The following is a 22,540-nucleotide window of genomic DNA, read 5'->3' as shown; positions in this document are numbered from 1 at the left end:
AGGTATTAGCTTTTATATAGCTTATACAGAAAAACAAAAAAAAGCAACTCTCATTGAAATTAAAAATATGAGCAAGGAGAGGTAATTACCTGAAACAGACTATCAATTTAATAGCACCTATCTGGTGGAAGTGGTCCTTTTAGAAAGAATACCTAATCTAGATTTTACCTTTAAGACAAACAGATAGAAAACTACATTAGCTAGACCATGCCCGTTCTCTGTCCCCTATAAGGAACCTCACATGACAAATCTTTGCTTGCTTGAGGAACTGGTATATTTCCCCATAGCCCACACTAAGAATTGTGTAAGTAATTGCTGTTCTCTGTTTGCTTGACAATTTAATTTAAAGACCATATAAAATATTGTTGCCAGCATATTTGTGTTCTACTTTATCCCTAACTTAAACCTTCTTTTCTAATTTATATTTTTTCTGCTTCTGATTTTTTCATGCATATTTTCCCATTTTGCTGTGTGCATTTTCTGTAATACCTAGATGTTTTCATGGAACTGGCTAGATATAAATAGAAAAACATTTACTACATTGAAGTTCATGGTTGAGTTCCTTTGCTATTTTAAAGTGTGCCCCTTACCTATGGAGTTAGCACTTCAACTTTCTTTAGTACATGAATATTTCTTTATATTTATCTGTAAATGCATGCACACATAGGCCTAGATGACCTCTTAGTCACTAGTAACAAAGGAACTTTTACCCGTTGACTTTGGGATATACCAGCGATTTTCACCCTTTTTCATCTCATGGCATACATAAACTTCTTTCTAAAATTTTGCAGCACACCAAAAAAAAAAAAAAAAAAAAAAAAAAGAGATATTTTTTGCTGCTCTGACCAAAAAATAGGCATAATTTTGATTCATTCAAACCAGATTGCTATTATTGTATTAGCTGTTATCATTTTTTTATTTGACAATGTAAGGGAAAATAGGTCAGTGCCCCTAACTAGTCAGGTATTGCATGTTTTAAAAATTCTGTGGCACACTAGGTGCCTGCCATAGCACACCCATTAAAAATCTCTGGGATATACCTTTGATATCTGAGCTACTCTGGATTTGTTTCCTAGCCTTTAAAATGGAATATTTCATTAAATTATTCGATTTCTACTCAGCTAGAAAACTAAAGCAAAGAATAGACCTTTTTTCACATGACCATTCTAAAAACCTTGTGTATCTTTTACACAAATATAATTTTGTTCCTAATAATTTCTGTGTTAAATATCAGTAATACATAGAAAATTAATAATGTGGTATCACATTACTGTTATGCTGACTCAAAGCAAAGTTGCCTAGGCTTTGATAGATAATTTCAAAATTAAGTGGCTTATGAAGTATTCATTAAAAAACTACATTGTTGATCTGTACATACATTGTTGAATATAGTTATACCTTATTATTTTAAATGATTCCGTTTCTGTTTATGGTACTGGAATATCTTTTCTGACAGACCAAAAATAATTATTCCACAAAGTTTTCTACTGTCATTAGTCAATATTGGTAGTAAATTAAATACTGACTAGTTGAAGTATTCTCTATATAGAATGTACTCAGTAAATTTGTGATTAATGATGGAACTCCATACATACAAATTTATTGGGAAAGCTTAATTTATATCATGTAATTTTTATCTAGCATTAAAAAATAATTCAAATTGTACTTTTACTTCTTTATGTGGCCTTTGGCCCTTTAAATGGTAGTTTGTTTTAATCCTTGTAATTTAATTTATATGAAAACTAAATTTTGTTGCTCTGTTTATTTTTTTATTGCTCTGTTTAGATCATTTTTCCTACTATTATAATTTAGTTTCTGTGTGATTTGTGTGGCTAATTGAATAAGCATACTCAGAAGCTTTCATCCCCCCTTCTTTTTTTTTCTTTTCTTTTTCCATTTCCTTTATTTTAAATGACTTTACACAATGAAAAAGAAATTGATGATTTGCAAGTATTGGAAATAAAAATTTTAAATCTATAAAGAGCTGGCCCACCAAGAAAATCCCCTTAAGCGATGCCAAATAATTAGCACCCAATTACTTTTGTGTGTCTATGGAGTTTGGTAATTGTCCCCTTTTGTCACATATAAGTAAAGGGTGGAAATGTGTGAAAAGTTCATCATTGTGCTAATAAACACTTTGAGGTTATAAAGAACTATTAATTATATCTATCAAAAGTGATCTCAAATAATATCATGCAGAATATAAAGAGATCTTATTTCTTACCTTATATCCTGTCTTGGGTGAATTTATATTGTCCTGGGGAGATAGAGAAGACAACATTTAAATAACTAATAAAATAGGTAAGTGGTAGATAAAATTGAGTTGAGAGACAAAGCAAAGGCAAGAGCAGAGGGTGGAGGTTTAATAATTATTCCTTGAAGAGGTGAGGAGTTAATGGAGTGAAGCTCATAAATTAGAAATTTATGAAGTTATAAATTAGAATGTAGAATTGCATTACATTTATCTATAAGTGCTTTCCCCATAGAGAATACATATTATTTTTATGTATTTGAAAATATGGATATTCTATGCTTTTTCTTTCCATAGTTGGCACTTTATGTGCTTTCATTCCTGGAACCCAAAGACTTGCTACAAGCGGCTCAGACATGTCGCTACTGGAGAATTTTGGCTGAAGACAACCTTCTGTGGAGAGAGAAATGCAAAGAAGAGGGTAAGGTTTCCATAGGGAACATGTTCGAACTCTGAAAAAGCTAAGTGATTCTGAAAACAAATGGAAAAGCGTAAGTTTTATGTGCAAGTAGAATAAAGTGATGGGTAAATGGAAAAAGAGAACTTTTGGCAGTCTATCAGGGAATCAAAAATGAGTGTTCATCTGCATGCACCTACTTACATAAAATCCACAGGTTATTCCACATGTTCAAGTGAGTCAAATCTTGCAGCTAATCCCTTTAAAGAACACTATAACTCATTGCAAGTGTATGAAAAAGTCAAGATGAAGATGACTTAAAGGAAATCCAAAGATATATTAGCAATTAAATACTCAAATATTCTATATTCTCTTTGTTCCTCCATAAATATTTTTTGGACACCTCTTATGTTTAGTGTTTTTTGAGGAACCACCATACTATTTTCCATAGCAGCCACACCATTTTATATTCCCACAAGCATTGCATTAAGGTTTCAATTTCTGTACTTCCTCACCAACATTTCATAGAATCATTTTGAGAAAGAAAGGAAATTGTTGATATAAAAGAGCACCATACAAAAGACAAACTTTACATTATTTTGTTTTGTAAAACAGTGTTAGAAATTAGACAATGCCTGCATGGTGGTTTTCAGCATGGGGGGGAATGAGGTACATTATAAAATGTGTAATATTTATTATTGATGAAGGCAATGATACTCTTTAACTCTTTAAAACTAGGTATTGATGAACCATTGCACATCAAGAGAAGAAAAGTAATAAAACCAGGTTTCATACACAGTCCATGGAAAAGCGCATACATCAGGCAGCATAGAATTGATACTAACTGGAGGCGAGGAGAACTCAAATCTCCTAAGGTAACTGAACTCGTGCGCAGTGTAACAGAATCCATTAATCAGTGTTAGTTCCCACTGTGTTTTATAACTTGACACCTATTTCCAGAAACAAAGAAAACAATGTATTTTAAAATAACTGTAAGCATAACTGACAATATTTTTCTATTGTGAATCTCTTTAGTCTGACAACTCATTGTCTTGAATAAAAGATGAGTTGATTGGTATTTGGTTCTTATGTCAAGGAAAAATTTTCTGACTATCCTGTTGAATTTTGTGTCATATACATTCCACCTAAGAATTTGCTCCCTCTCTGACCATATAGTCTGAATATGATTTTTGAGGAGTGCCTATATTTTGGTTTTGTGGCTTTTGTGTTTCATTTTTTAAATTTAACTTCTGATTTTTTAACATGACATTTCAAGTATACAAAAAATAGCAAAAATGCCTAAAATTCTAAGCAATTTGGGGAGATACTCTTCTATTCCTATGCATACATTATGATGGGCTTTTTATGTTTTGAGTTAAAAAATTGATGATTATTCTTGTCTTCCTAGTTAATAGGTGCTTTTGTTTTTGTGTGTCAAATTGTAAAACTTACATACATATTCTTTTGGTTTGAACAAGTAAAATAGATGACTATAAAATACATTTGGGTTTGAACCATCCTTATGAGATCTTGACCCAGTAAAATTATAACAGTTGATGTCTCAAGTATAAATAATAGGTATGGAAACAACAAAAAGTTTAATACTTGATTATCAATGAGGGTTGATGATGCTTCATATTTCATGTAAACTTTAATTCTAGAAATAGACTACAGATTACTGTTCCTATTTATGGCTTCATTTTTTCTTTTCACCAGTATTTTAAAAGACATAATTTTGTAACATTTCTAACTTATACCTCTACCTCCTAGGTGCTGAAAGGACATGATGATCATGTGATTACATGCTTACAGTTTTGTGGTAACCGAATAGTTAGTGGTTCTGATGACAACACTTTAAAAGTTTGGTCAGCAGTCACTGGCAAAGTAAGTTTACTTCTCTCTGCACATCACAAAGTCACTGTTTTGTGTATATCTTTGCAAAGATCAGCCAGTGAAAGGAAAACAAGAACTAATTTTTGTCTCTAGCTTATTTTAATAGCAAATATCAGAGCTTCTAATTTAGCTTCTTCCTTGGTGTGAAGATGATGTTTCTCGTGATAGGAATGTTATTAGTGTCTTCTTTATTTAAATAGTTTGTCTCTGTGACATACCTATTAAGATTTTAGAGTTGTACTTTATCATTTTCTTGTCTTAATTTTTCCCTCCTTTCTAACAGTTTAAATTATATCTTTCTTCCTTTTTAATCTTTTTCAAAACTATGATTGAGGGATATTTGTTTTTCCTTATTCAACTGCTTTGTTGATAACCTACTTAGAGTTTAGCAGTTATACATAAATTATGTTAATTTAGACTTATCTTAAGCCCTATGAGATGGAAGGTAAGCAGACCAGGTATTAAATAGGAGTTTGATGAAAAAAGCAGTCCAAGCAATCAATTTCCCTTAAACAATATTATATTTTAATGTGTCTCCAGTGAAGACTTATATTTATCTGTCCAATGGAGAATATTTTTATGAACTGACAACCTAAAAATAATGGAAGAAAGTATAGGGACAAAAATCTGTCTTTTAAAATGTTTTATCACATGTTGTTTCTTGGGCAAGAGTCTTCTAAATATTCCAAGTTAGATGTTAAAAATTTTTAAAGTAGCTTCATATTTCCACAGTTTAATGTTAGTTTTGGATTGACTTTAGGGCTTTAATGTCTGTCTTTACTTGTCTAGAAGAAGTACCTTACCTGGCTCTTAACTACTGCCTTGTGGCAGATTGAGATGGAATGTGGTATGTAGCCACACCCAACACCATCGGCATTCTTTCATTGAATCCACTCCCATGAACAAAACCAAATTGCAATTTTAGTATTATTTCATCAAAGAGGCCAGGCTGGAGCTTTTATACTCTAATGATAACTGTTTACTTTCTATGTACTTGTTCCTCAGTTGTGTGTACATATATAATATGTAGTGCTACTTAATAATAATTAAAAAAAGCAATAAATAGCAATGGGGTCATATTATACTGATGTGAGAAATTATTTTCTGATATGCCAAATAATCCAATTGAGTTAATATAACTTTACTCCAAATTTTAATGAGCTACTGAAATGTTATTTAAATCATTTTTCTTTCTACCCAAAAGTAATCATCTTAAGTGTTTTTCCAGTGTCTGAGGACATTAGTGGGACACACGGGTGGAGTGTGGTCATCACAGATGAGAGACAATATCATCATTAGTGGATCCACTGATCGGACTCTCAAAGTGTGGAATGCTGAGACTGGAGAATGTATACACACCTTATATGGGCATACTTCCACTGTCCGTTGTATGCACCTCCATGAAAAAAGGTGAGGGAAACGCCCATTGTGGTTGGGAATTCCTCTTCTGTCACTTGTGAATTTGGAGCCTTTTGTGTAGAGTTCAAGTTATATAATACTTAAACTGTGTCTAATAAAGAGATAGCAATAATGTGCTCTTATATTAGACTTCAATGATTAGATTTTGGGTGTTTCTGTACTAAGAAAGCAGTAGTGTATTGGCTTACAATTGGAAGGTTATCTTTACATTTCCTTTTTCATTTATTAGTGTTGTTCGTTTCCTCCTTGAAATTCTCTACTCTTGAATAACATCTGTATTTCTCTATACCTCTAATGACTCATCATCTTTAAAAAATATCAGTTTCTTTTTCTTTTTTCTCTTATATTTCTGCTAGTGGGACAGATTCAGCTATTCAGGTTTCAAGACTCCAAGTCTTTTTAATTATGTACCTACCGTACCCTCACTCCATCATACTCCCTGTATCTAGGCAAAAGCTGAGGCCTGCGGTTTTTAACTTATTCTCTCATTACCTATCACCTGAATTATTCACACAGTTTTCAGACCTGGTCCTCTGTTGTCTACCAAATCAAGGACATAATCCTCAATTAAATTTTCAAAATTATTTCATCAAATCAGACTGCTTTCTTTTTCCCCCTCAAGTGCCTTTTCTGTTTGTTTATCTCCTCCTACAAAGCCCTCCTATTTAAAGTCCGTTCTGTCTTCTATTGGCATGTCTTCATGGTAACCCCACCCCCACTCCCATCAAACAGATGCGACTTCTATTCCATTTGTCAGAACAGGTCTTTATGAAGGGTCCTTTTAGTGTCTCTATTCCAGTCCTTACCTTTAACTCTGCCCATACCATCTTCTTTATTAAGAACCATAGCATTGAGCACATTTCACACTAGATTGGTAATATGTGAAGAAAAAGTATCTTTTCCATTGTAATTTGAGTCTACTTTGAACAATGTACTCGACAACTAAAATTTAGGGCATTGTTATGAAGAGACCTTGCCTTTTAATTTCTATTAGTTCTGACTTAAATCTCTCAGTGATTCCATTTTCTATTCTTCCAAATGTGGTGGCCTTTCTTTTTTTCTTAGGAATGATATAAATATGCCTATTGTTTTCAGCTCTCCTTTGTAATCCAGAGATGGTTTCAGTCTTTGTATCACTCTGGTCTTCAGAAGAGTGTAACTTCAATAATGTTGGGCCAAATTTTGAAGGAGTTTATGTTGCCTCAACATATGTGTCTTCTAAAATCTGTATATTATAATGCCCTATATAGCTGTTGAATACTTAGAAGCATATGCAGCCTTTGAGGACATGTCTAAGACTGGTTCATTTTACCTGTATGTAGGCTGTAAAGCACATACCTTTTAAAACACAATCCAGTAGTTTTCAGACTGTCCCACAGAACCATTATGAGTTGCTTGATCTCTCACAGGTGGAGAACCAAACCAGCCAAGTCTAGGTTCCTCAACTTCCCATCCCAATCAGAGTAACTCAACTTTCTTATTTTTATATATCAGGGTTTTTACATAGGAGTTTTTTAAAAAAATACTTGAAAGAAAGAAAAGGTTTAATAATCACTGACTTTATATATAATGCTTTTTCATATTATTAAAAATTGTAATACTTTTTTTTCTTTTCTGTTTTCCTTCCTACAGAGTTGTTAGCGGTTCTCGAGATGCCACTCTTAGGGTTTGGGATATTGAGACAGGCCAGTGTTTACATGTATTGATGGGTCACGTAGCAGCGGTTCGCTGTGTTCAATATGATGGCAGGAGGGTTGTTAGTGGAGCATATGATTTTATGGTGAAGGTGTGGGATCCAGAGACTGAGACCTGTCTACACACGTTGCAGGGGCATACTAATAGAGTCTATTCATTACAGGTAAGAGATCTTATCCCTCCTACCCCTTAGATGCTCCTCTGGTGAATCACAAGATAGTTTTACTCAGATAACCACTGTCAAATTGTTGATCAAATGTAGTCTAAAAAAGACTGATCAGATTACCTGTTGTTTACATGTACTTTGAAATTAGCATGAAGAAAACATAAATCTTGAAATTATTTATATGATTTGTTTTAGTTTTTTGTGATTGATTTCCCCTCCAAAATATAAATATTTGTCTTGGAACCTGGGATTTTGGAGCCCTAAGCTTTTTGCTATATTAATTAATGGGTAGATAGTCTCACAGGAGAATAACCCAGATTTTAATAAACTCCTTAGTAGAGGATTAATTTGGCCAAAAGCTGCCCCTTTTCCTTGATAGCTGGAGGTTGATGGACCATGTAATTGTGATTCCATCCCCATTCAGAGGAAAAGTGGAGCCTTCCTGCATAAACTCTATTCTCGTGGGGCTGATTATCAGTCATAAAGAAAAAAAATGACTAGTTTTTTCCCCCCTGTACATTTGAACCTGATGTCCTTGGAGATAGATTGCCATATTTTGAGATAAATAAATTAATAGCAAGTTTAGAAAATGGGTCTTATTTTACTTTCTGAAAGACGGCATTTCCATTAAAAAGTATTTCCAATTATTTATATAGTTCATTTAACAGTTATTGCCCATTAGTGATCAGCAAATTAGTACATAGTCCCAGTGCTGACAGACCTGTTTTTGGAGTATTTGTTTCTTTTTTTTAAAAATATATTTTATTGATTTTTGTACAGAGAGGAAGGGAGAGAGATAGAAAGTTAGAAACATCAATGAGAGAGAGTCATCGATCAGCTGCCTCTTGCACACCCCTTACTGGGGATATGCCCGCAACCAAGGTACATGCCCTTGACCAGAATCGAACCCGGGGCCTTTCAGTCCCCAAGCCGACGCTCTATCCATTGAGCCAAACCGGTCCCGGCTGTTTCTTAATTGATAGAATACTGACCATGCCACAAGATATTAACACATAATAAAGATGTTTGTTAGCTTAGAAAAGGTTATTAATTTGAAGAAGGGGGAATTGGCTCACCTGTTTTTATGTTTTGTGATATACTCAGAACCTTAATGAATATAATAGTCTTATTTAAATAAACCATTAGGTTTAGAAAAAAGGTAGGAACATTGTTATAGTCTGGGAATTAGTAAATACTTAGTGATTTTGGGTATAACTGAGAAGCAGGAAAAGTGCTGTGTAGTTTACTTTTATTATAAACATGCCACCTCTTCTAATTCCAGATTTAACTATCTATTGGCACATTTTCTAATTAGCATTTAGGTTATTGTAAGTGAAATTTTATTTTACATACAATTTTTAGTGGAACTATCTTTCAAACATCATGAAAGTTATCTCTAACCCTTTTAATGCCATAGGTGTTGATAGGCACACCCTTTATCACAAGATGTATCAGTACTTCCTATAGGAAAATAAAACTTGAATGGTAGTCCTTGTTAAATTGTCCATAGTATGTGACTACTGTACTACATGTGGCTATGTAGTCAGATGATCTGAAAGTAATGTGTTCATTTTAGGTGTTGTGTTTTCTTTTTAATTGTTTTGCATCTTTCGGGTGGGAGCTTCTGAGAAGGCATACTTAAGAGTTGCTTGATTACATGCAGTTTATCCTAGTACCTCATTTGTTCTTGGTATTACTTGTTCTCCTTGCCCTAATCCCCCCCCCCCCCCCCCATTAAGATTAAGGTCAATAGGTAATATCAAGAATATCCACATATCTAGTCTAATACACTGTGTTTGTTGTAGTTTGATGGCATCCATGTGGTGAGTGGATCTCTTGACACATCAATCCGAGTGTGGGATGTGGAGACAGGGAATTGCATCCACACGTTAACAGGACACCAGTCGTTAACAAGTGGAATGGAGCTCAAAGACAACATTCTTGTCTCTGGGAATGCTGACTCTACAGTTAAAATCTGGGATATCAAAACGGGACAGTGTTTACAAACATTGCAGGGTAAGTATTGGCTACCCCCTTTTAGTTGTGTTTGTTAAAAATTAGATTGTTAGTCAAAAGACAAATGTGGAGCTTTTGTGTCACAAAAAGTTAACCTCATACAAAATGAAAATGCTTATTTTGGATAAGCTTATGAGCATTTCCACTCTTGACTTGACAAAACAAGGCTACTTGAAAAAGTATGTTAAATTGTGTGTTTAATATAAGATGTAAATTGTGGTTTTTTGATATAAAATTATTTAACCACCTCCTCCTGCATGTACAGTCAACTCTACCCAATCTTGGAGGTATCACAGAAGCAGCATGTTCATTTTATTATTTGAGTGATCATTTCATTTTGAACTTGTAGTCCAATTTTAAATTAAAGAACTGTCTTGCTGGGGGTGGGGAGCTCTCTAATCCGATAGAAAGTTGCTTTGGTCTCAACTTATACCCTTAACCATCTGCTTAACCAAATGGGAAGGAATGATAGTGCCCACTCAACTAGAGAAAGAAAAAGGTGAAAGCTACCATTATTAAATGATTACATCATGATTATGTAATCTTATATCATGACTAACTTCTTCATATTGGTCACAGCCCTTAGAATGTGTTTGTTTTCAGTGAGGCCATCTGGTAGGTCGGCCATATTGTAGCTTTTTACTCATTGGTTTTGTCTCTTTCTCAGAGTTTTGGAGTAGCGTCCAGTCAGCCTTTGCCCTTGACTGGTCAGTCCAAAGCAGTAGGGCAGTAGATCTCTTATGCTCGTATGCCTCACAGAGTCCATGGTGCCGGGCTATCTCCGCCATCACTAAGAAGAGTTCTCATTTCTGCAGCCAGAAAGCAAATGTGTAGCTAACCAAGCTTCTTGGAAGACAGAACTCTTGAAAGTTAACGCTTCAGTTATAAATGCCTACCAGATTTTCTTACATCCTTGCTGATCCTAAAATACTCAGAGCACAGTTTCTAAATATGCAGCATTTCAAATTTTCTGTGTATTGCATGTTCTATCGTAGAAGCCTATAAAATTACAAGGTAACTAGTAGCCGTGAGTTCTAATCAGTAATTAAATCCCTTTGGTTTTGCCTAGGTCCCAACAAGCATCAGAGTGCTGTGACCTGTTTACAGTTCAACAAGAACTTTGTAATTACCAGCTCAGACGATGGGACTGTAAAACTGTGGGACTTGAAAACGGGTGAATTTATTCGAAACCTAGTCACATTGGAGAGTGGGGGGAGTGGGGGAGTTGTGTGGCGGATCAGAGCCTCGAACACAAAGCTGGTGTGTGCTGTTGGGAGTCGGAATGGAACTGAAGAAACTAAGCTGCTGGTGCTGGACTTTGATGTGGACATGAAATGAAGAGCAGAAAAGATGAATTTGTCCAAATGTGTAGACGATATACTCCCTGCCCTTCCCCTCCCCCCCCCCCCATGCAAAAAGAAAAAAAAAAAGAAAAAGGAAAAAAATAGAAAAGAAAAAGAAAAAAAATCCCTGTTCTCAGTGGTGCAGGATGTTGGCTTGGGGCAACAGAATGAAAAGACCTACAGACTAAGAAGGAAAAGAGGAAGAGATGACAAACCGTAACTGACAAGAGAGGCGTCCGCTGTCTCATCACATACGAAGGCTTCACTTTTGACTGAGGGCAGCTTTGCAAAATGAGACTTTCTAAATCAAACCAGGTGCAATTATTTTCTTTATTTTCTTCTCCAGTGGTCACCGGGCAGTGTTAACATCGAAACATCATCACAGACTCTGCGCGTCTGTTCTCTTACCACTGAGACCTTCGAAAGGAGCTCTTAGAAAGGAGCTGCAATAACATCGGAATAAGTATGGTTGACTTTCTAATCAGAGAGCATCTGCAATGAAAGTCATTTTTCTGGAGTGGAAAAGCTAAAACAATATATATTACTGTGAATTGTTTTTGTACAGTTATCATGAAAAGCTTTTTTTTTTTTTTTTTTTTTTTTTTTTTTTGCCAACCATTGCCAATGTCAATCAATCACAGTATTAGCCTCTGTTAATCTATTCACTGTCGCTTCCACATACACTCTTCAGTGCATATGTTGCTCAAAGGTGGCAAGTTGTCCTGGGTTCTGTGAGTCCTGAGAGATGGATTTAATTCTTGATGCTGGTGCTAGAAGTAGGTCTTCAAATATGGGATTGTTGTCCCACCCCTGTACTGTACTCCCAGTGGCCAAACTTATTTATGCTGCTAAATGAAAGAAAGAAGAAAAAAAAAAGCAAATTATTTTTTTTTATTTTTTTTTTCTGCTGTGACGTTTTAGTCCCAGACTGAATTCCAAATTTGCTCTAGTTTGGTTACAGAAAAAAAAAAAAAAAAGACTTTTTTGCCACTGAAACTTGAACCATCTGTGCCTCTAAGAGGCTGAGAATGGGAGAGTTTCAGATAACAAAGAGTGAAGTTTGCCTGCAAGTAAAGAATTGAGAGTGTGTGCAAAGCTTATTTTCTCTTATCCAGGCGAAAATTAAAACACATTCCTTGGAACAGAGCTGTTGCTGCCTGTTCTGTGGAGAAACTTTTCTTTTTGAGGGCTGTGGTGAATGGATGAACGTACATAATAAAACTGACAAGATATTTTAAAAATATATAAAACACAAAAGTAAAATAAAGTTGCTGGTCAGTCTTAGTGTTTTACAGTATTTGGGGAAACAACTGTTACAGTTTTATTGCTCTGAGGAACTGACAAAGCAGAAACGATTCCGTTTTTGTAGTAAAGGCGTCACATGCAAACGAACGAGATGAATGAAAAAGTCACATGGTTTGCCTCATTCTCCAAGAGCCACAACTCAAGCTGAACTGTGAAAGTGGTTTAACACTGTATCCTAGGCGATCTTTTTTTTTTTTTCCTCCTCCTGTTTATTTTTTTGTTTGTTTTATTTATAGTCTGATTTAAAACAATCAGATTCAAGTTGGTTAATTTTAGTTATGTAACAACCTGACATGATGGAGGAAAACAACCTTTAAAGGGATTGTGTCTATGGTTTGATTCACTTAGAAATTTTATTTTCTTATAACTTAAGTGCAATAAAATGTGTTTTTTCATGTTAGTATGCCTGTTTCTTTCCCTGGGGTCATAATGCTTGATTATAAATATTTAGGGTTTGTCTGTCATCATTAAAAGAGCCAAGTCTTGGTTTCTTTGCGTTCCCTAGTGTGACTTAGAGATCAGTGCTTCCCGGCCCATGTGATACTAAAGTAAGAGTGATGTGGTGTGAGTGCAGGTTTTCTTCCTCTCCTTACACTCCAAAGGGTGCTCCATTGGGCTCGTCTCTGAATTACCTTGGGACGTATAACCAAGCAGCAAAAATCACAAAATTTGTTTACTGCTGTAACTTGAAATTTCATTTTAAGAATTTGACCACATCTTGCAAATGTGGTCACAGCACATTACAAGCACCAGGAATTTTCTGTACGTGGTCTGTGGGGCTCCCACCACCCTGGGAAGTAGGTACAGTTAAGTCCTCACTCAACAATGTCCAGAGGTTCTGCAACTTGAAGCAAAATGGCATACAAGGAAACCACTTTTACTGCAGGTTAATTGATATAAGCAAGTTACAATCCTATGGCATCTGTCAATATTAAAACAAAACAACCTTGAACAAAGTGATGTTATACGAGGACCTGCTGTACTATGGTCTTCATTGTAACGATGAGAGTGCAACTGCAGCTCAGACTGGTTAGGCGACTTGTTGGAAGTCAGATAACTAGTGGACTTTAAGAAGAAACATCTAGAATTTTGGCCAAAGCAAGGCTGTGGTACTTTCAGGCTCTTCTGCCCCCATTTTATGTGGTACATCTAATATAAATGAAAAAAAAAAAAAATGAAGTCAGTTATTCAAATGATTAGTCTCAAGTAGGTTCTTTCTTCCCATATATGCATATATGTGGCTATACTTGTGCATAGATAAATATAAAATCTCCACTAATCTCAGCTCTCCAAGCCATAGGTGAAAATCAACAAAATGGATGCTTCTTAATGAATAAAGTTCTCACAAAGCATATGTTCTTTACTCATAGGGCCTCACTTTCCCAAAAATACTAAGTCACCACATCTGGGAATGGGACCCACGTCTCTGCATGTACACTAGCTCACCAGGTGAGTTATGGACACAACTTCGAGAGCCACTGCCTTTGATATCTTTCCAGTATGGATGGTGATTTGGTTTATTAGTTCATGCACATTACAAGCACTAGGGTATCAGGGAGGAGTGACAAGTTACAGGAAAAGACTTAAGAACTGTGAACACAGCAAAAATCCTGAGGCCGTGAAGTGCAGGGGCCAGCAGCCCTCCCAACTCGAGGGTAAACACTGACTCTTCATTAGCTGACCCATTCATTAGAAGACAATGAATTCACAGGTTTGTAGACAAATAGACCTGAATTCAAATCTCTGTTCTAATACTACTTTCTAGTAATGGGACCTTCATCAGTTTTTTTTTGTTTTTTTGTTTTTTTTGACCTCACGTTTCATCATCCAGAATGTAAAGAGTACCTCCTTCTAAGGTTACTGTAGGGATTAAATGAAATGTTGCCAAGTATATAGCACGCATATGATACTTAGAGTTTGATAAATGGTAGCTACTATTAGAACTTTAGGAAAATTGACCCAGATGATTGTAACTTCTGTATCTGGGAACAATTGGATGTGTTCATGACTCATCCAGGAATGTAATAAAAATAGCATTTCTATATGTAGAAGTTTACATTTTTTAGAGTAAAGTTACGTAAATGTCTAATTTGATTCTTATCAAAACCTTGTGAGGTAGACTAGTATGGAGCACCTAATGGCAATTTTGTACATACTTAGGTGTTCATTTTTTTATTCATAAATGAATAATTTTTATTATTGTTTCCAGAAGAGAAAATGTTAACCTCATTCTAAAGAAATTAGTGTCATTATACTAAGAAAGGTCACGAAGGGGACTCTGCTTTGTGACCTCCTTAATGAAGATATTCACCACCTTCTATAACTGAATTTTTAAATCTTCGTATCAGAATATAAGCTGTCTCCACATTTAGATGTCACTAGTTCCCAAAGATCAGACATTGCCTGAAACTAAAGCTAAAATTGGGTCACAAAGGTAACCCATAAAAGCCCGAAGCAAATGTTCAGTGAATACTTGTTGAATTGAGTAAAGTGAGTCTCTCAGTCTCTCTCTTTCGCTTTCTTCCCATCCCCCCCTTCCCTCTCCCCCCCATCTCCCCCCCCCCCCCCCCCCCCGTCCCCATCTCATTGGAAGTGTCTTAATTTTGACACTTGGATCCTCTTACTGAGATTCAATAACCACAGCTATCATTAATTTGCAACAGCAACTGCATACCAAATTGTTAAGTTAATATTTCAACCTACCTATTGGTTTAATTTTAAAAAGTAATTGACATTTAATTATTTGTGTTAACTGTTTTTAAGCAGGTTTCTTTATGCCTTTTGAGCCTGTCTGTTATAAAGTCTCCTTTCTATTTCTTTGACTTGATAAGAGTCTAAATCAAACAACAGGAAAAGACCTCTGCTTTTCCCTGAGGTGAGCCAGGATCAAGGGCAGCCTCCCTAGACCCCGGTGGTGCCTTGCTTTCTGCACACTTTTCCCTGCACTCACTGCATAGTGTGGAACAAAGGGATGGGGTAGAGGAGAGAAGACACTCAAAGGAGTCTGCCCAACTCCATCCTCCTGTGCTTCCTTCCAGTCCACGTTGAAACCAGAAACAAGCAGTTTGTCAGAGCAGGAATAGATTCCTGCGTTTTCTGATTCCTGTCCTCAGACACTCCTCTTCATTCTTTTTCCTTCTATTAGTCATCCCCAACCCCCAGAGTCAGGATTGGAACCTGTGCTCCATCAGATTATTCAGCCAATGAGGGATTCATCCTCGGCATCCCTTACAACAATGCTAGGGGAGCCTCCTGCTTTCCCTGCACCATTTGTAGTTATGCTGGTAGAAAGTGGTTTAGTGCTCTCGATGAAAGGATCTGCATAAACGCTTCTGATGCAGGTTGTTTTCATGTTCCCTGCCTACTGCATTTCGAAATAGATTGTGTGTGTGTGTGTGTGTGTACAAACACACAAATACAAGGATCTATTGGAAGCTGGGAATAAGCCTCTTGTTCCCAATGAATCATAACATCATTTCCCTTAAGCTGTTCCCCTTCCATCCATGAGAAAGAGGAATGGGACCCAGAAAGGGAAGGTCCGGTGGCCAAGAGGAGACGCCCTAAGTCTTTCCGTGAGAGGCGAGTGGCCTCTGAAGACTGTATGTGTGAGTTCACACTGTGCTCTTGGGGCCCTGCGTTGAGTAACCGTATAGTAATTTGAAAAGTTGATGCACAGTTTGTGATTTTGGCATTTTTCTATTCTCCAAAAAATAAAATTAGATCCAAACCTGAACAGTTAGAATGATAAAGATTACAACAACTACTGAAGCCTTGGCTGCCGATCCCTTCCTCCCCCCCGCACCTCCCCCATCCTCCTGAAATCTATCTTATTAAAATCTATCTACGGTCCAGGAGATAGGTTTCAAGTTAGAGCCAGCATGGCTGCACCAGCTCTGTCAGTGAGAGTGCTTAGTCACTGATTTGAATTACAAACAAGCAGAGCATGGCATTGTGGCATTGTTCATCAGCCAGCACCTCTCGTTTTCCACTCTATTAGTACTAGCGATGCCCAGCTGAGTGAAGTCCTTGCCAACTTCGGCCCTCTGCCTCCTCTTTTTAGGTGGAGGAGGCCAAAAATATCAAAGGTAATTTCAAAGGTCCTTCGGGGAAATGAAAGCACCGAAAGCTGAAAAGGACTCAGAATGCACCTTTCCCCACAGAATGGAGCATGAATACATTCCAGACCCAGTTCCTAAGAAGACGCATTGCTGAGAGGAAAGGCTGGCCACGTCCCCATTTGCAATTGGGTATAAAAATAGCAGAGTTTCTATTTCAGATGATCCGTTTCTCCCCGAGATTTTTAAGGACAAGGAACCAGGGAGTGAACATTCTGATGTTTCATTCTTGGCTTTGGAAAATCTATTGTGACAGCACCTCTGAAGGATGTTTACCTTTGGGTTTTGTTTTGCTTTGGCAGTCATGCTCTGCAAAAGAAAAATTACGTTGAAATCACTCTTGCAAATCAAAGGTTCAAATGTAATAGACCATAAAAATATATTGCAAATATGTTTTAAGGAGGTTCATAGATTATAAAAGAGACATCAGAACACTGCTCACCACAAGAGGAAGGTTATTTGTGAGACTTTTTTTAAAAATATATTTTTTAAAATCGATTTCAGAGAGGATGGGAGAGGGAAAGGGACACAAACATCAATGATGAGAGGGAATCATTGATCGGCTGCCTCCACTCAGGATCAAGCCAGCAACCCAGGCATGTGCCCTGACTGGAAATCAAATTCTGACCTCCTGACTCACAGGTTGAAGCTCAGCCACTGAGCCATGCTGGCCCGGCTTTGTGAGACCTTTTAAATGTGTATTGATGAAGCCCGTTAAGACTTGACCAAACCTGATGCCTTACTAAATGCAATCAGACAATCCAGTCCCCAGCCACCAGGATCCTTCAGTGTGAGGATGCTCTCCAACTCTGCTGAGTGCCATCCAGCAGCTTCAATAAACCCTCCAGGACACAAGAGGGTAAATAATAAAATGGCATGCTACTCTGGTAAGGTTTTGGGGGACCTGAAGCTTATAAAGGACCCTCTTAAAAAGCAAAACCAGATCCAAACTTGTACAAATAGAATGATAAAGGTTACAACGACCACTGAAGCCAGAAATGCGGATCCCTGTTTTTCTGAGATCACTTTGGGCAAGTGAAGAGAAGGCTCTTACAGTTCTGAGGAGAGGCAGGGCCACGCAGAAGTTAGGTTGGTACATAGTACATCCATAACTGTTAGCAGTTATTATTAGTGGCAGCATTAATGAAAAAATACCGCTGTGTTCAAATTTCATCTCAACCTCTTGTGTGACTCTGGAAGATTTTTTTTTCATTCTTTCTGAACCTCTCCCATCACCCGCAAAGGAGAAGGTAATTGCTATGAGTGTTAGATGAGGTAACGTGTGCAGCACGTGGCACAGGGCTTGGCTAATTATGGACTCAGTCCTGCCACTAACAGTAAAGAAACAGGGGACCATCTTTCAGGCCATCATTTCAAGCTTAATCCGGAAGAGGAGATCTATGAGACTTCTAAAACACAATGGCCACATTACCTTCCCAATGTGCCAGGAACCAAAAAAAGCAGTATCCCCTATTAGAAAGTAATATGCAATCCAGATTAAAATGACAAATTATCTCTTTCTCCCCAAAGACCTACTTAAGTAATAGTAGAGAAACTGAAAAGGCATAGTAATCCCAAAAGGGGAGTAAGAGAGAAAAAAGACAAATAGACAAAAGGTATCAACAACTTTGGATGAAGGGAAGCAGATGGCGGAATGGTCTCCAAATCGCAGATGAGAGAAATCACACCTAAGTGCCCAGGAAGAGGGGGATACAAATGAAGAGTGGGCTAATTCTTTATTGGAAAGGCAAGGGCAAGGCCTGGGGCTGAGAACTGGGGGATGATCGAAAGTAAGAGCACATGACGTGGGTGGAGCCCGCTTCCCTTCCTTACCTTCTGGTGGCCAGGGAACCATCTATGCAAACCCCCCCCTTCCCCCCCCCCCCCCCACACACACACACACTCCTTGCCCATGGCAACACCCTCCCACACACACAGTTTCAGGCGTCTTCAAACTACGGCCCGCGGGCCACATCCGGCCCGCAGAGGAGTCTGATCCGGCCCGCCAGGTTTTTTGGGCAGTGAGCGCAGCCGAGGTGTTACAGTAGGAATTAGTAGTTCATATAGTCCGGCCCTCCAGCTCTCTGAGGGACCATGATCTGGCCCCCACTTTAAAAAGTTTGAGGACCCCTGGTTTACAAGAACTCTGAAGGGGATGTGATCCCAACTGAGTACACACCACAGGAGAATGGAGATTACATTGCAGTCTGCAATTGTCCCTCACCTCCCAGAGTGCCAACAGGCTGGCACATACCAGGGGATTCCTCCCCAGAGAAGTGACCAACCCAGGAGAAAAAGCCTCCCTATACTGTCATTGGACAAAGAAACGAGGGCTCCTCCAAGTAAACTGTAGGCTCCCCCCTCCATCCAAGGAGAAACTCCTCAGTCAGGGAGTCCCAACCACACAGAGGGAGCTCCTATCTGACTGTGAGTGTGTGTATCTTAAGTAGGGAAAAATAGTCAAGAACCACCAAACATCTGAGAAAGACATCCACTGACTAAGCCAAGAGATCCATGAAGTAAACGTGGACAAAGAACTGTAGTCAGTAACCTTGTGTGCGCGTTTGGTTTGGCTGGCCGTGCTTGGTGTTGGGGTCTGGTAGCTACAGGCTATGTATTCATTTGTGTGTGATTCACTGTGGCTTTCTGGCTGGCGATCTAGACTGTTACCCAGAGATTCCTGAAGGTTTCAAAGCACCCAGAGGGACCATTCGCAAGTGTTCCTTTTTTGAGAGCTATTTAACCATCACTTGTCAATTGGCGTCAGCTGTTTGTTGAAGTGGGCGGATTCTTTGGGTCATGAAGTCTTAGGTGACCGTTCATAAGCTGGATCCTCAAATCTTCAGTATGTATGACACATCAGGCAGTATCCCTACCCTCGGTGAGTTATTTATTTTCTTTCTTTTTCTTTTTTGAAGCAGCCAGCAGGGACCCAGGGCTAGTTAAGCAAGTCTTGCTTCCTAACCAGGAAGCCAGGGCTCCAGCGAAAGAATCTCCTCTGCAGGAACCTGCTGCTCTGGAGATGGGCCTGAGGTCTCACACAGAGGCGCCACGTTGGAGAAGAAACACCAACTCCACGGAGAAAGGCTGTGACGGGGCCTCTTCATCAGGATCCAGGTCTTCTGCTTTGGTGAGTGTCACCCTCCCAACCTCCTGGGAGAGCGTTTCTGGCCCTGTGCTCGCCGAGGCCTGGCACCCCTTCCAGCCACAGAGCCTGAGTGTCCTGAGTGAACACCCCCGTGTTCCTGTTCATTCCCACTCAGCGAAGGCGTCACGGTGATTGGAAACATAAATTAGAACTAAATTAGACTGAGGCTGAGAGTCCTGGAAGCATGACTGCCCATGAGCATTACTGGCGGTTTTATGTCTCCATGGCCCGGGGTGCGGGTTGGGGGCCTCCCACATCAGTAACCCCGCCATCGGGCTAATCCGTGCACAGGACATAAATTTGGATCTCCAGAGGCCTGACTCGGCCCAGAAAGAGAGTACCTTCCTTCAAGTTGTGTCCACCTCTAAGAAAGAAAGAAAAAAAAAATCACTTACCCACAGAATATGCTCAAGTTGTTAAAAAGCTCTTTCTTCACCCTTTCCTCTTGCTTACCCGGGAGAAATCCAAATTTTAGAAAACTTAAGATAAATCAACAGAGAAGAACAACAGATCAACTTGGGGCTAATATCAGTAGCTGGGAAGACCAATTAACAAATTCCTGCATTGTGCTGTTTACACTCCTATTCCTGAGGTTAATTATGCGATCAAGTAATAGCTTTTGTCTTTGATTACGGGGCCCTCAGGAAATAAAAGTGTGTTTCCACTTTACAAGTGTGTTTGCATTTCGGTCCTGTGTTGGTAGCAGGTACTGGGCTCAGCAAATATTGCCTTACACACGGTTATCATCAAAGGAGAGGGTCTTAATTTTAAGAGCTTGGAGACTAGCTGAGTAAACAGAAGCATAATTTGAACAAGTGCTAACACCCACCTATACATCTCTCTCCCTGCTCTGGGCTACTGTTGGTTCTTTCCAGGTGCTGTGGCCTGGAAAATGCCCAGTGGCAGGCTCTCTCCCATGATTTCCTATTGGGAAGAATGAGTAAAAGTCGCTGCCTGGCCTTACACATAGGAAAAGAAACAAAAATGTCCCCTGCATTGGCTCAGAAAGGTCATGGCAGCTTACACGTTTCGAGGGATTTTCTTATGGCAGGCACCTCACGCGAACTAGCTCAAAAAATATTCACGATAGAGGCAGATGCTAGCATTATCATCACCTCTGCTCTGCAGGTGGGGAAATAGGCATTGAGAGGTTGAGATTATGCATGCTGCCCCAGCCCATAGCAGCCAGTCAGAGCAGGACTTGAACTCAGCGGTCTGGCTCCAAAGGCTCATACTTAACCGCTGGGTGTTGTGCTTCTTTCTCGCTTCGGGGCCTGCCTTTGGTGCACAATGTTAGAAGGTGGGTTATTTTAACACATTGGAGGAAGACACCTCAAAGGTATGTTGTGCCACTTGTAAGCTTCAAGTGAGGTGCAAGCTACCTCTGCTGCCTGCATTACCTCTGAGCAGCCTGCCTCAGAGTAATGAAACAGAGTATACTTTGGTGCCCTGGGTGGGGTGGCTCCACTGGGCATCATCCCATGCCCCGAAAGGTTGCTGGTTGGATTCCAGGCCAGGGCACATGGCCGAATTTCAGGCTCGACCCCCTGTAAGGGACATGCAGGATGCAGCCAATAGATGTTTCCTCTCACATTGATGTTTCTCTGTCTCTCTCACTCTCCCTCCCTCTCTCTCTCTAAAAAAAGTAAATTAAAAATCTTTTTTTTTTTTTTAAATGTATTGGTGTCTTTGGGGGCTGCTGAACATGTTCCAGAGATGTGGCCTGACACCTGTGAGGCCGAATCCTCCTGCCCTGCTGGAGCTCTGGGCTGGTCCAGGTCTGGCACCCAGTGAGTGTTTATTGAGGTTGGGTCCAACTTAGGGCCACACAGCCATGCCTGGATGGATGCCCACCTCAACGGGCAACATGGGTAAATAAAAATGGGTTTGTGTCTTTAATAAGGACTCATCACAGACTTCTCTGGATGAAGGTCAATGTATCAAATTCATTTCATATCTTCCTCGTGACAAGAGTCCCTACTGAGAACGGGAGGCAGCAGGTGCAGCAGCTGTGTGCTCAGGCCGCTGAGGCTGGGATGAACCAAGGCCAGGCTCTGCCACGTTCAGCCAGGCCACCTCAGGTCCACGCCTCACCCTCCCTGCAGGTCACTGGCCTCCTCTGTAAAAGAATATCTGTCTCCTAGGTTGTGATGAAGACGAAACCAGATAATCCAGGCAAAGGGACGCTGCGTGTGGCCCTGGAGCCAGCAGCAGCAGCAGCAGCCTCACCAACCGGGGCGCTCCTGGAGAGGCAGACTCTCTGGTCCCACCAGACCTGCCAAATCAGAGTGAGTGGTTAGTCCTCCAGGTCGTGCACCTGAATGGTCCTTCCTCTGAAATGGCCCTTCTCTCCGCTCTGTGGGAAGTCACAGAAAAGTGAATCGCAGCATCATTGTTCGCCTTGAGATCAGCAGCCTAACCTCCTGCTAACATACCATAAACAGAGACACTTGAGAAATGGAGCCGGCACTGCCGTCCCAGAGGAGCTGCCGCGCCTCCGTCAGTGGGCTGTGAAAACGGGCCAAAATAACCTTCAGACTGGGGCTGACGCATCATTGTGCCCCAAAGATCTGTTGGCAAAGAGAGCAAGAAAACAGTTACAAATGATCCCCGCTGGACTGGAAACTGAAAGCACTGTGTGGATTAGCATCACTGTGCTAGCTTATCTGCACCAACAGACGCCTGCCTTCTATTGATGTAACTGCCCTTCCCTTCTCACCAACACCCATTGCCAGCATTTCCTCATGGGAGCACTACCGGGGCTTCTGCCTGGATCAGTGCATTCTGAACAC

General features: G+C 39.3%; 1 protein-coding gene and 1 long non-coding RNA gene across 8 annotated transcripts in view; both read left to right on the top strand.

The window, feature by feature from the left end:
• The window catches only part of FBXW7 (F-box and WD repeat domain containing 7), a 154,769-nt gene extending 141,884 nt beyond the window's left edge, over window positions 1-12,885 (top strand). For 6 of the 7 annotated variants that reach the window (XM_036425230.2, XM_036425227.2, XM_045576676.1 and 3 more), the window contains 7 exons: window positions 2,549-2,672; window positions 3,387-3,523; window positions 4,419-4,532; window positions 5,770-5,951; window positions 7,593-7,818; window positions 9,627-9,837; window positions 10,907-12,885. In XM_036425230.2, the coding sequence (XP_036281123.1) occupies window positions 2,549-2,672; window positions 3,387-3,523; window positions 4,419-4,532; window positions 5,770-5,951; window positions 7,593-7,818; window positions 9,627-9,837; window positions 10,907-11,175 (1,263 nt within the window). In that variant the 3' untranslated portion in view covers window positions 11,176-12,885. Of the gene's footprint in view, window positions 1-2,548; window positions 2,673-3,386; window positions 3,524-4,418; window positions 4,533-5,769; window positions 5,952-7,592; window positions 7,819-9,626; window positions 9,838-10,440; window positions 10,885-10,906 lie in introns of those variants that run through there. The other variant, XM_036425228.2, reaches the window with a different exon arrangement.
• Window positions 12,886-19,153: 6,268 nt separating this feature from the next.
• On the top strand, window positions 19,154-20,680 carry LOC123651790. The gene is made up of 2 exons (XR_006740709.1): window positions 19,154-19,730; window positions 20,209-20,680. It is a non-coding gene; the product is annotated as an uncharacterized LOC123651790 (long non-coding RNA).
• Window positions 20,681-22,540: the final 1,860 nt, after the last annotated feature.

Source organism: Pipistrellus kuhlii, unplaced genomic scaffold (genome assembly GCF_014108245.1).
Source record: "Pipistrellus kuhlii isolate mPipKuh1 unplaced genomic scaffold, mPipKuh1.p scaffold_m20_p_8, whole genome shotgun sequence".
Lineage (NCBI taxonomy): Eukaryota > Metazoa > Chordata > Mammalia > Chiroptera > Vespertilionidae > Pipistrellus > Pipistrellus kuhlii.
Note: the sequence above shows the minus strand (reverse complement) of the source record. Positions and strands in the feature narration are given on the sequence as shown.